This window comes from Gallinula chloropus (assembly GCF_964237585.1).
Source record: "Gallinula chloropus genome assembly, chromosome: Z".
Taxonomy (NCBI): Eukaryota; Metazoa; Chordata; class Aves; order Gruiformes; family Rallidae; genus Gallinula; species Gallinula chloropus.
The window spans coordinates 26957972-26970104 of NC_140089.1; the positions used below are offsets into that span (position 1 = coordinate 26957972).

Here is a 12133-nt window from a genome sequence, read left to right on the forward strand (position 1 = left end):
CAACTCTCTGCATCAAGTTACAATTTCCTTGAAAGCAGCTGAATTTAGATTTTACAGTAATTCTTTTTGTTTCATGTTATGACATCATTTTAATACATTCAAATAGTCAAAATGTTCAGAATAAACACAAACTTGGTGCAGGAGGATATAGATCAGAGTGTGGCCAGCATTGTCAAATAGGAGATACACAGCGTAAGTATTATATAAACTACCTTTCCCCCCAAAACATTAACATAGACACCAAAATTGTAACAAGACGTATCAAAAAATAAGGCACATTTATCTTGATATGGTAACCTTGAAATAGAAAACTCATTTCAGAGAACATCAGTATCTAAATGAGTTTTATAAAAAATCTTGTATTCATGATAATTATGGACATTTCTCATCATACATGATAATGGAATAATTGCACGTATCCCAGTGTGTCAAGTAACAAAATGGGAGTTTTATTAAACATTTCCATTGCAAAATTATTTTGTAGGTTCATGTTTTCTTATTTACATAACTCGGGTGAATGGCAGAAGTATTAAAATCTACCATCACTTATCACAAGTACTGCAGGCTTTTGTTTTACCACAATTAATAATCCCCTTTGTGTTGAATAAATTGAAATTAATTGTGGAATAAATTGAGATTACTGTCATTTATATAAACAATTGTAAATATTTGGACATTAGCTACTTCACAAGAACGTTTTATTCCATTTTTTTCCAAAGCTGCATCAGGACTTTCTACACTGAATTATTTGTACATAAATTCATCAAGGATCAGCAAAGAAGGCTTTTGAAAATCAATCCCCTCTTTATGAAAATTAAAACATCATTAGTTAGCATTTAACCTGAGATTTAATCTGTTGAGAGGTTAACATCCTTAGAAATTTCTTCACTTCTTGCATTAACTTATACTGATGTTGCTATTTTATGGAAAAAAAAAAAAAGTTGCTTGCAACATGGCTTTTCACTGTGTTGGTCAAAAAAATTATAGAATGCATGTTTTTCTCACAGTATCCAGAAGCTGGGATAATAATAGTAATGTGCTTCTTATTGCACGTGAAACTTAGAGGAGATATGTAATTGCAGATTCCTCTTCTCTATCTGAGTGTCAAAGCCAGATTTCATCTTAGCCGAATCCGGAACGTATTTATCTCCATAGAACTCATACTTATTTCGCTTATATTTCTGGCATCCGGAGGTGAATGCATCAAAGATAGAGATGTGGGTGTAAGACTTTCCACTCTGAATTTATTAAAGAGTTTGTGCACCTTTATCTAGAAAAAAGATAAATATATTTAGAAAAGACAGTGTATACTTTAAAATTTACTTTAACCTAATCTCTAACCATGATCCAAATGATACATCTCCTTACAGGTATCAGCACATAAATTCTTACATCAAAGGTTATGAATATTTTTAGGTATCATGTCTCACATATGCTATGAACTAAATTAGATTTTTTTAGGCGGTGTGCACTTGCCACACTTCAAAGAAAGTAAGTGAAATCAATATAACAAAGCATCTGTTAGAAATATTTCAATCAAAACGCTTGTTTTGAAGCAAAACAACATTCTTCTGCATGAGTGAAAATCCTATGCCTATTTAAAAATTTGATTAAAAAATTTCTACCAATTCATAATGATCCAGCTAGTCTGCAACCCTCAGAACAAAGCTATAGAATTTATATTTGAATTTTACATACCACATCAATTCTATCACAACTGCAAAACAGATATTTGCAATGTTTGTGGCAGTGAGCATGGGTAGATAAAAGACATGCAAGCCACAGTTTTCAAAGTAACAGTCTCATAATTTGTGGATATGCTAATCAAAGACACATTTCATGTAATTTACTTCACTCTTTGTGAAGTTTTAAAACACTATTGAGAAGGTAGTTGAGAAATACTGATCTGTGTTCTATGAAACAACATATAAAGGAAGTTAATGAGATTATAACTGACCTACTTTCCTTGTTGATGTTCACAATTTCATTCCCATACTACACCAGATCCATGCCTTTATCAAGTAGATAGTGGCTTGCAAGAGAAACTCAACTGTTACCCTGAAAGTATACCTCTTGAGAAACAGCTATCTAGACTTCATCAATAATTTGATTTAAATACAAGTGTTTCTGCAATAGTTGTAAGGTAAGATACCCATAAAATGTCAGTATACCTTTCCCTGAGTAGTGGAACAGAACAGACCCGTGTCTCTGTTTGAAAATCTACAGTCAAATCCCTTTCTGTGAAGAATCAGAGCAGCTTCATCAGACGGCTGAATATCTACCTACAAACCAAAGAAAAAAAAGGACTCAAAAAGTAGCAGAGCTAGAAAGAAATTTTAGAAACTCATAAAATCATCATTACATTAAAGTAATAGAGACATTTATGCCTTAAATAATGTTCAGCATAGATTGAACAGTCATATTTCTTTTAATGTTTCTAAGACTAAATATAGAAAGAACCAAACAGCAAAGTTTAGATACACAAAGTACTGCAGAATATTAATGTAAGTTTTTAACCAAAGAGTTTAAAACCTAACAGATGCACATGTACAGATTCCAAATATAAACGTAGCTATCATAGTTTTATTAATTGGCTTCCCAGAAAAATTAAATTACAAGGCAAAACCAAACTAGAAAACATATGTTAATTACAACAGCCATTTTAGATGCTCATTGCAACTATTTTAAATCAAACATTTCTTTTGCAAAACTGCCCTCCAAAATCTAGCTCAGCTTCAGGTGTAATAAAACTGTATAATAAAGTAAAAAAATACATTCCCTATATATAGGTAAGACATAGAGTGCTCATGTCCCTCAACAGGCATCAAAAAGTAACCCAGGAGTAACTGACAATCTCCCCTTCCTAGTTTGAACCAAATCACTGCAATCACTTGGGAGACATGGTCAAATGGCAAGGAAATAAGTGCCTCAAATCAGAATGTTGTTTTGATTCTGTACTTTAGAAAACAGTCACAGCCTAGAACTGGATGGGAAACTATTTTACACAAAGACTTCCTTTTTGTTTTTTTAAACTTCTACAGCAAGATGCAGAGACCCACGCTTGTTCAGCGAGAGTAACAGAAAGAGTTTATTCACTTTATAGATTAGTAAGTACACAAACTATCTTCACACCACAAGTGGCATATGACAAGATGCTCTTAATGCTGCAAGATGTCTTGCTGTATCACTACAGTCACAGTAATTTATTTTCTCTGATGCATCATTTCTTTTTATTGTTTTACATTCTCCATCTCTTCATAGTACCTATATAATCACAGAATCACAGAATTGTAGGGGTTGGAAGGGACATCAAGAGATCACCGAGTCCAACCCCCCTGCCAAAGCAGCTCCCTAGGACAGATCACACAGATAGGCGTCCAGATGGGTCTCGATTATCTCCAGAGAAGGAGACTCCACCACCTCCCTGGGCAGCCTGTCCCAGGGCTCTGTCACCCTCACTGGGAAAAAGTTCTTCCACATACTGGCGTGAAACTTCCTGTGTTCCAACTTGTAGCCATTGCCCCTTGTCCTGTCTCCACAGACAACTGAGAAGAGGCTGACCATTTCCCCCTGTGTCCCACACCTGAGATATTTATAAACATTAATAAGATCCCGTCTTAGTCTTCTTTTCTCAAGGCTGAACAGCCCCAGTTCACACAGCCTTCTACAATAACAGCATTAAAAATATGGTTCTATCCACAGCTATGCCAGGTCTTTGGGCTATTTTTCTCTAATTTATTTCTGGTTTACTTATTTTTCTAACAGTGCTTTTCCCCAAAATTTTCTGCTATGAGTTAGATTCATTTCTGGTACTTCAGGCACTTCTTGATGCTTTAGCTCTTGAAGGTGTTACAACCAAGAGAGTTCTTAATCTAACAGGATTCAGGTCCAAAACAACTTTTTGCTGATAAAGGAATTCTTAGACGAGTTTGAACCAGCTTCTTTGAAACCCAGCATGACACAGTTTAACTGTATGACATAGCTGCAATATTAAGTACTCATTCAGATAATAAAAATGATACACTTAGTGTTTTATATGTTTCTCATTTAAAATAGTAAGAACTTATTAAACAATAGTTAGAATTGAAATTAGATACTTTGCAGTGAAACACTGGTAAAAACTTCACAAATTTTACAAATCATGAATAAACTCAGTTTGAGACTATTTTTGTGAGAAACAGAGGCTTATAGCCACCTAAAAATCATGGGTTTAATTAGTAAATGGTGTCTACCATCAACATATTCAAACACTTTTGCAGTACTTAGTATCACTGATGATTGAAAAAGTTCTTACCCTCTTTATTAGAACAGCAGCACCACTTTCTACATTAAGTAACATTATAATGGTGTGACAAAATTGGTTTCCATCTGTGAAATCCCTGACTTGGTTTTCACTGTCACATCAGTGACAATACTGCACTTGAAAGTAGAAATTTTATGCACACTAAATAATACCGTTTGCCTAAACATCAGACTAGTGAAATATTAAAATTCATACTGCAAAAGCCTGACTTCCTATGGGGTAAATTGATGTTAAAAATGACAAGCCCGTAATGGGTATCAACACTTTCTCTATTACAGTGGAATTATCTTGTAGTAATCTGCATAACAAATGCATTTATGCATTTCAAATGATGGCATGAATATTTAATATCTTATAGTTTTAAAATTAAATATTATCTTAATTAAATTCAAAAAAATTAAACCAGAAAGGTAGTAAACAATTAATGACAACTTCAGGAAAAGAGTTTTGGTAAGTAAAAGCATCTGTGATACAGTAGTCACTCTTTTAGAATTCCAAGGACTTTTTATCATGTACATAGTACCCATGTGTAATAAATTAAGCTGATTTAACAGTGTAAGACCGAGTAAGTTGCCACAGCCTCTGCATCTACTTTAACTTACCTCTTATTGTGTCATCTCTAGGAAAATTATATTAGGTGTATGCAAGTCTAATGAATGTCTGAGCAAGAAGGAACCTAATTTACATCCAACACGCCTTCAAAACGTGACCATGCTAACCATATGAAAACCTTTAACAAATTTCTTAATTTTCAACTAACAGTAACATACTTAATCTTGTAAAACTTCATAGCATTGTTATATGACAAAAATTCCCTAACTGCTGTACTATCGAATCTCTGACTGCCTTTCTTGGAAGTGCTGCCAAAGTTTGATTTGATTTTGATCTCAGAAATAAAATGAGGTTCTCACATCAGGCTTCTAGATTGAAAAAAAAATTTGCTTGATAGGCTTTCTCATAAGCGGTATCCCAGGGCAATGCTGCTAAAATTTTGATGAGAAAGAAAAACCATTTAAACACTTTTTCATCTGATTACTGTAAGCTAGCAGGCATGCATTGAAGAGTTCAAGGAACATGACAAAAATACTTATTTATATTTAGTATGAAAGGACAAGTCTACTGACTTGTTATATCTCAAGGCCCAGTCTACAGTTGGCAAAAATCTGTGTCAAACAAAACCTGGAACTGTAGGTATTGGACTCTTCCATGTCAAGATCACAGAACTTATAGCAATATTCTTCCCATGGAGAGGAGCAGAGTTTAAAGAGAAACTAGGAATTCTTTTATGTTTTTCCTGATTTATGCTTTAAAGCATTTTCATGTATTCCGAATTTTACCTTAAATAATACCTTGTTTTCATTTTATGTAGAATTGTATTAATAAAATTTCTTCAAAATCAACAGCAAAAGGAATGGAGTAGTCACCTACATTTCTGGAAAAAACTGCATTTTGTCAATTAACCAGACTTATGACACTTGTCACTCAAATTCCTGAACTATAGAAAAAGGGAGCAAACAGTGAGGAGAGATTTTAAAAGGCCATTTTGGCATGCAAGAAATTACTAGCACCATTTCTGCTGTAGGGAATAACTGTTCTGCACCTGTAACGATAGTGCTCCTATCCTATGACTACTGATAACTTTCACTTTGAAGTGTACAAAGTAATGCTGCAAGCTCAAGAGCTGTCAATCAAGTAATCACTGAAATACACAGCTGTGGCCAGGGAAGAGATCACAAGCACAGAAAGTCTTCATAGCAACTGGGATGGCAGGACTGGTAGAGCTCATATAAGACTGTAGAATTCACAAGCAGCATCATGGAACTCAATCGCTCAGCCTTCCCTTTCAGAGGTTTCATGGACACGATACAAACAAGTGGAGGAATTTTAGGCCTTGAAAGGGGAGAGGGGGCATGTTCTTGAAGGTCTGTCCCTGAACTTGACAAGCTGAAGAAAATAGGTATTGCTGAGCTGGCTGAGGTAAATGAAAAGATTTTACAGTGAAATGTGGAATATACACTGCACATGAAGTGCACATTTAATGCCATATGAAGCTGCCTTCTAACTCTCCAAAGGAATAAGATCAACAGAATCAAGGGTTACAGTGTTATTCCACTTTGAAATTCAAAATGAGAAAGAATCACAGGTGATGGACTGTACATGAGATTGAACTACTAACAAAGTAAGAGAAAGTAAACTAATTCTGTTTTAAAATAATGATTAAGACTGAAAATGAAGAACTATGATAAAACAGTAGGTAATAGCAAGTTCTGCAAATATTAAAAATCTAATCTGAGGTTATTACAGAAATAAACACTTCTACCTCAGCCACCATGAAGACTTCAAGGGAGAAGGGACAATTGTAGTTTGCAATTAAAAAGGTATATAATGTATTGATAACAGCATTGCTGAGTGATACTGCAATACAGCATAAAGTTAAAATACCCATGTTTTAGAAGGCACTGAAAACCTGATTAGAATTTAAACAGAAGCTGGTGGAAGATGGTTGCAAAAGTAGTTCTATTTCTATAATTTATCAAACAGAAAACTGAAATATGGTGGTTACAACTGTTTAAGGTCCTCTGCAAGGAAAAAGCATATTGAGTATAGAATACTTTTTTGTTTTGTTGGTGGATTTGTTTTGTTTGCTTTTTAAACATACCACAGAACAGTTTTACAGGAACCAAGGACTGTAAACTGATACTGGAATAATTAAAATAAGTCTTGTATTTAAGTTTTAAAATATTTTGACTGTTTATTCCTATGGGTGTTAAGATGGTATGGAATTTAAGTTTTCCAAATGGAATCAGGATTTAAACACAAATTATTATACTCTGAAGAGAGTCTAATAATATTAAACTTTTTTTTTTTATACAGAAGAGGCAAGAGTATAAACCTTTCTGCTCAAACTTTGGCAACGCATGGAGATGTGCCCCTTCCAGAGACAGAATAACGCACTTTGCATATGATTAAGTTGTGAAAAAAGTTCCTGTATTTCATGTTACTCAAACAGACACGAAGCTCTAGTTCTTGCCAAATTAACAAAAAGCTAGTCATTATACTGCAGTATATCATATAACCCCCCCCCATCAAGCTGCTTTCCCTGAATAAAGTATTTGATTAGATATTTGATTAGATATTAACAAACTGTTATCATATGTCTGCTCATAAAAATAGTGGTTTGACCTTACCTTTGATTGGATTGTCCTCAGATTGACTATATGCATGTCACAAGGCATGGATGACATGAGTGGAGAAAAAGTATTTAGCAGCTCTGGGACACCTGAATCTGCATGTGTTGTCATTGGAATTACAGGATGATTTAAGAAAAAAGAAGTCATATGACTAAGAAGTGAGGGGAAACTGACTGATGCCTTCTCTTCATTCTGAAAAATAAAAGAGAGAAAGTTTGTAAAGTCAATATATCATCATGTCTGAATAATAAAACCCACTTTATATATGATTCCACTAATTAAATAAAATATTTTAAATTAAATACTGTCCATTTAATTACTTTTGGAAACTTCAGTTCTAGTACAAGGTATACTTCCTGTTTCTAAAAATTAATACACCTTTCAAAGTTATCCTTAGATGACACTTCATGTTACATTGTTGCTCACATTTCTGTGTTAGCCTTTGATGTGTAAACAATGTAGCTTAGAGAAAAGAAACTAGTACTACTTTAGCCAGTTGCTCCTAACTATTCAGGAGCCAGCAAGTCTTCTCCACCAGTTCTTCTCTACATCAATTTTATGTCCTTTCTTCAAAGTCATCTAACTCCTACCCTAAATCCCTTTCTTTTAAATTGTAACTTCTTAAAACCATTTGTTGGAAGAAATTGCAACTATCACCTTTGTCTTGGCCTGCCATGCAAAGGATTTCTTTCAGTTTTATTTCAACATCATTCCATCAGGAACCAAAGGGACCCTCCTGCCCAAGATTTTAAGAGTTTTGTACTTGCCCAAGTTTTGTATCTGCAGTGCTTTTACATGACTGCAGAAACTCTGTTACAAGCCCCAGTTGACTAAGTCCTACACATTCACAACAGCTAGTTAAAACTCTACAGAAGGGAAAAAAAAAGAAAGCAAAGGAACTTCAAAAAGGCAGCTTTTGGTTTACAATGTCAGTGAAAACAAGCTAGAAAAGGGTGAAAACCTACTTTGCTCTTATTTTACCTTGCGTAGTCAGGTAAATCCCTGTTTAAAAAGGTGATATTTACAGAAAACTTAGCAGGAAGTTTACAGAAAACAGTACCTTAAGCAAGGATATCCGAAATTTGCATTTTATGCTGAAAACACAGAAATAAAAGGGAGACATTTCAAGCAAAGAGGAGGATTAGTTATCAGCTTATAATGGGTAACCATAACAGCAGTTGCTGTTTTGCGGTTGTATGCATGTTATGTGTCTTTCTTTATACCTCTGCAGTAGCATTAAGTACATCTGACGGTATAGCAATTGAAAAGATGCCAGAGCTGAATTGATACAAGATGATAATTTCTGTTTTATTGTTGATGCTTTTCTTAGTAATGACTAATACTGTATGTCTCTTCGGTAGCTACGAAGCACTGAGGCTAGCATTTTTATAGATGTATTATGACCCCCTAAATTACTTTCCAAAAAAGTTAACAGTTAATAGTTGTAGAGGATTGCTTCTTCATGTGCCTTGCTACATCTATTCACACCGAATTCCATCTGCTGCTTTACCGCAGGCTCCTTGTGGTGCAGCCCCAGGCAGCAGCTGAGCACCACCAGGCTGCTCACTGACCCCTCTCTCCAGTGGGATGAGGAGAGTCAGAGTAAAGGCTGGGATAAGGACAGGTTTTTGGGACAGCACACGGAGAGTAAAATAACAACAGTTCTCACAACCATTGATACATCATGCGATTTGCTTATTGTCCAGAGACAATGTCCAGTCCACCCCTGGGTAGCAAAGACTCCTCCTTCCCCTGACCCCTTATCTTCTAAGCATGATATTATATGGCCTGGAATTACCCTTTGGCTAGTTTAGGTCAGCTATCTTGGCTGTGTTCCCTCCCAGCTTCTGGTGAAAATTTATTCTGTCCCAGCAGGAAAACGCATACTCACTCTTGAATCCCCCAGTTCCTCAGTTAGCCTTGATTGTTATTTTTATTACCTGGAATGGTTCACCATCACTGCCAAGCTTCCCTGTTGTGATTTTTTTTGATTTCCAGTTAGAGTACGAGCAAGCTTTGCACTAAACACAGCTAAACCTAGAAGTCTTCAGTTCAAGTGACTGCATGCACACTTTACCCACAGGAAAAAAAGGCATATACCTGTTACTCCTTTTATATCAAAGAAGGATTCTCTGTTTCATGCTAAAAGGAAAATCATTTACTCTGTTGCCATAGATATGCTGAACCTAGTCAAAACATTTTTATTGCCAGTTTTCTTACTATTTTGCAATCTTTTCTCTGAAGTAAGTTGATTGCTTACATCTGAGAACTTTTAAAAAGTTTCCTAGAATATCTCACAAATGATACATGAACCACCCACTCTTCCCATCCTATCATAATATTTAAAACAAAACTATATCAAATGCTCTTGCAACTGGTTCCTCAGTCTTGGTATGTTACCTGAGAACAAGACTACTCTTGTTGCAGGACAGTGGTTTTATTTGAGATCAGTTTTTCATATGCAGTTTTAAACAATGGGCATTCATACTCAAAACACTTAACAGAATTCATGTTCAGTGATTTACTTCTCTTTCAATCACTGCCTAACACACACTACAAACGTATTGAAGTAAGTAAGAAGTGCTTGCCCCATGTCCAGCACAGTTCTTCAAGTCCAGCTTTCTCAGATTAAAGGGACCCCAAGGAGTTAGAAAGAGGAAGAAGGGTGAGCTTTCACAGAAAAAAAGTTCCCCCTTCCCCTCCTTCCCTTCAAATGTTTTATCTACATGCAAATTCTTGCTGTAAAACATCCCATATACTTATCTGGAGAAGGGCCATGGTTTGTATGAGAAGAATGACTGAATTATCATTCTACTAAGTGCAACTTTATTCCTGGAAGTACAGCAGTTGCTGAAAACAAACAGAACTCATTTAGGTGTCCTTGCAATTTCAAAAGATGTTCCTCAAAACATACCACCAAAGTAATTTGAGAAGAACAGACATGAGATCACTCTGAAAGCATCTGTTCTATGAACAGAAAATAAGTTGTACAGAAACACAAGCATGATATCCATGGGTCAAAAACCTTGCTCAAAACCCAGAGATCAGAAGTACAGGAAAAAATGTGAAGCAAGTTTGATTATCGGCTGATATGAAAGTAAAAACATTAGCCATGTTAACAAAATCACATGAATTCTTGGCCTTTCTAGGAAAAGATAGCACAGGACAGGTCTATTGTCTCTGACTGAATCCTTCAAAGTCTTCTCTAAGGCTAACAGGAACAATGTGAATAAAGAAGGTGTTTTTTGTATGAAGATGCAGTAGCATATATTGTAGTTGAGAAACCAGGAAAGGAACCAGAAAAGCCAGGAGGCAAGACAGTGGAAACTTTGAAGAAGAATGTGGGTGGGAAAGAATCATTTACAATTAGTGGGCAATTGGACACAATTCTGAGATAACCCATAGCACAACCATAAAGAGTGGCTCCTCAGTTCCTAAATTCTAGAAAGAACTGAGGATTGCAGAGAAACAATGTCTTGAAGGTTCTAGAGAACCAGGTCTGATTCAGCTTGGCTCATTTTTGCTCCTGCTGTATTTAGATGTTTTATCACATGTATAAGCACTGTACATAAGCATTATACACTCAGAAACTTTGGAGGCTGCACTACAACTTTGGTGGAGATTTCATCTTGAAGCTGGTACTCCCAAATCTGGAATAAAAGTCAGTTTTGGATGACTGCACCAACAGAAGTAGTGCAGTCATTCAGTGAATCTGTGTAACAGCAATAGGAATGGAGAGTATGCCAGGTGTCAAAAGTTATTGAGGGAAAAAGGGTTCTGCGAACACTGTTAACACAGTGCTGTATCACAGAAGATCCAAAAGATTCAAATCCCACTCTCCCCTAGGTGTATCACAGTAACAAAAGGATTGGAGTATGTATTTCCCCTCTCAATCTAGTGACCCAAAATTTAAAGAGACTCTGGGAAAGGAGAGGATGGAAAGGGTTACGCGTACAGGCAACTCATACAGAAGAACAGCTACTCTATACACACATTAACTATGTAGGCGGCTTTCAGCAGTACCCTGCTGATGCTAAGTCAGAAGACCTAGTCCCACAGCCTCCATCTAATTAAAGTACTGCTCTCTCAAAAGTGGCATTATTTCCTCAACTTCAATGACAGTGTTTAGCACTCGAAGCGTGAATGGAGCTCCAGTGGCAGCCTTACAAACATTATATACTGTCAAGATTCTGACAAATGCCACTGATACAGCTGAGTGTTGGCTAAATGAGCTCCAGTCAAAGCAAATACTGCCTTTTTAACTACCTTACAGAACGTTCACATACAGTTATCCAATTGGGAACTGTCTGTGTTGAAACGACAGTGCAATATATGTAAACAAATCCTCATATGGGATCTCTCCTTGTCATCAAAAGTAAGGTGAATAATTCTAAACTTTTAGTTTTGAGGAAGAAAAACCAAACAAAACACACTCCTGCATAACCTTAGGTTACAATTTGCAACAAGTTCTAAGAGTGGCCTCACCTATAAAAAGTGCCCTTATGTCAGAAACGAGCCGTTTTATTGATAAATTGAGGATGGAACAGATTAAGAAGACTCCAAGGGTTTTCTGGTAAGAGTTTAAATTGAGGAACTGAGGTTCCTAATTAGAGGGGAAAAACACTAATTAGACTCTTCA

At 35.8% G+C, this 12133-nt stretch overlaps 1 protein-coding gene across 1 annotated transcript in view; it reads right to left on the bottom strand.

Annotated features, from left to right (window-relative positions):
- Window positions 1–428: 428 nt before the first annotated feature.
- Window positions 429–12133, bottom strand: part of MAN2A1 (mannosidase alpha class 2A member 1) — a gene marked incomplete at its 5' end in the record, with an annotated part of 117583 nt that continues 105878 nt past the window's right edge. The window contains 3 exons of the mRNA XM_084278950.1: window positions 429–1270; window positions 2172–2282; window positions 7492–7686. Coding sequence (XP_084135076.1) covers window positions 1118–1270; window positions 2172–2282; window positions 7492–7686 — 459 coding nt within the window. The 3' untranslated portion in view covers window positions 429–1117. The remainder of the gene's footprint in view (window positions 1271–2171; window positions 2283–7491; window positions 7687–12133) is intronic.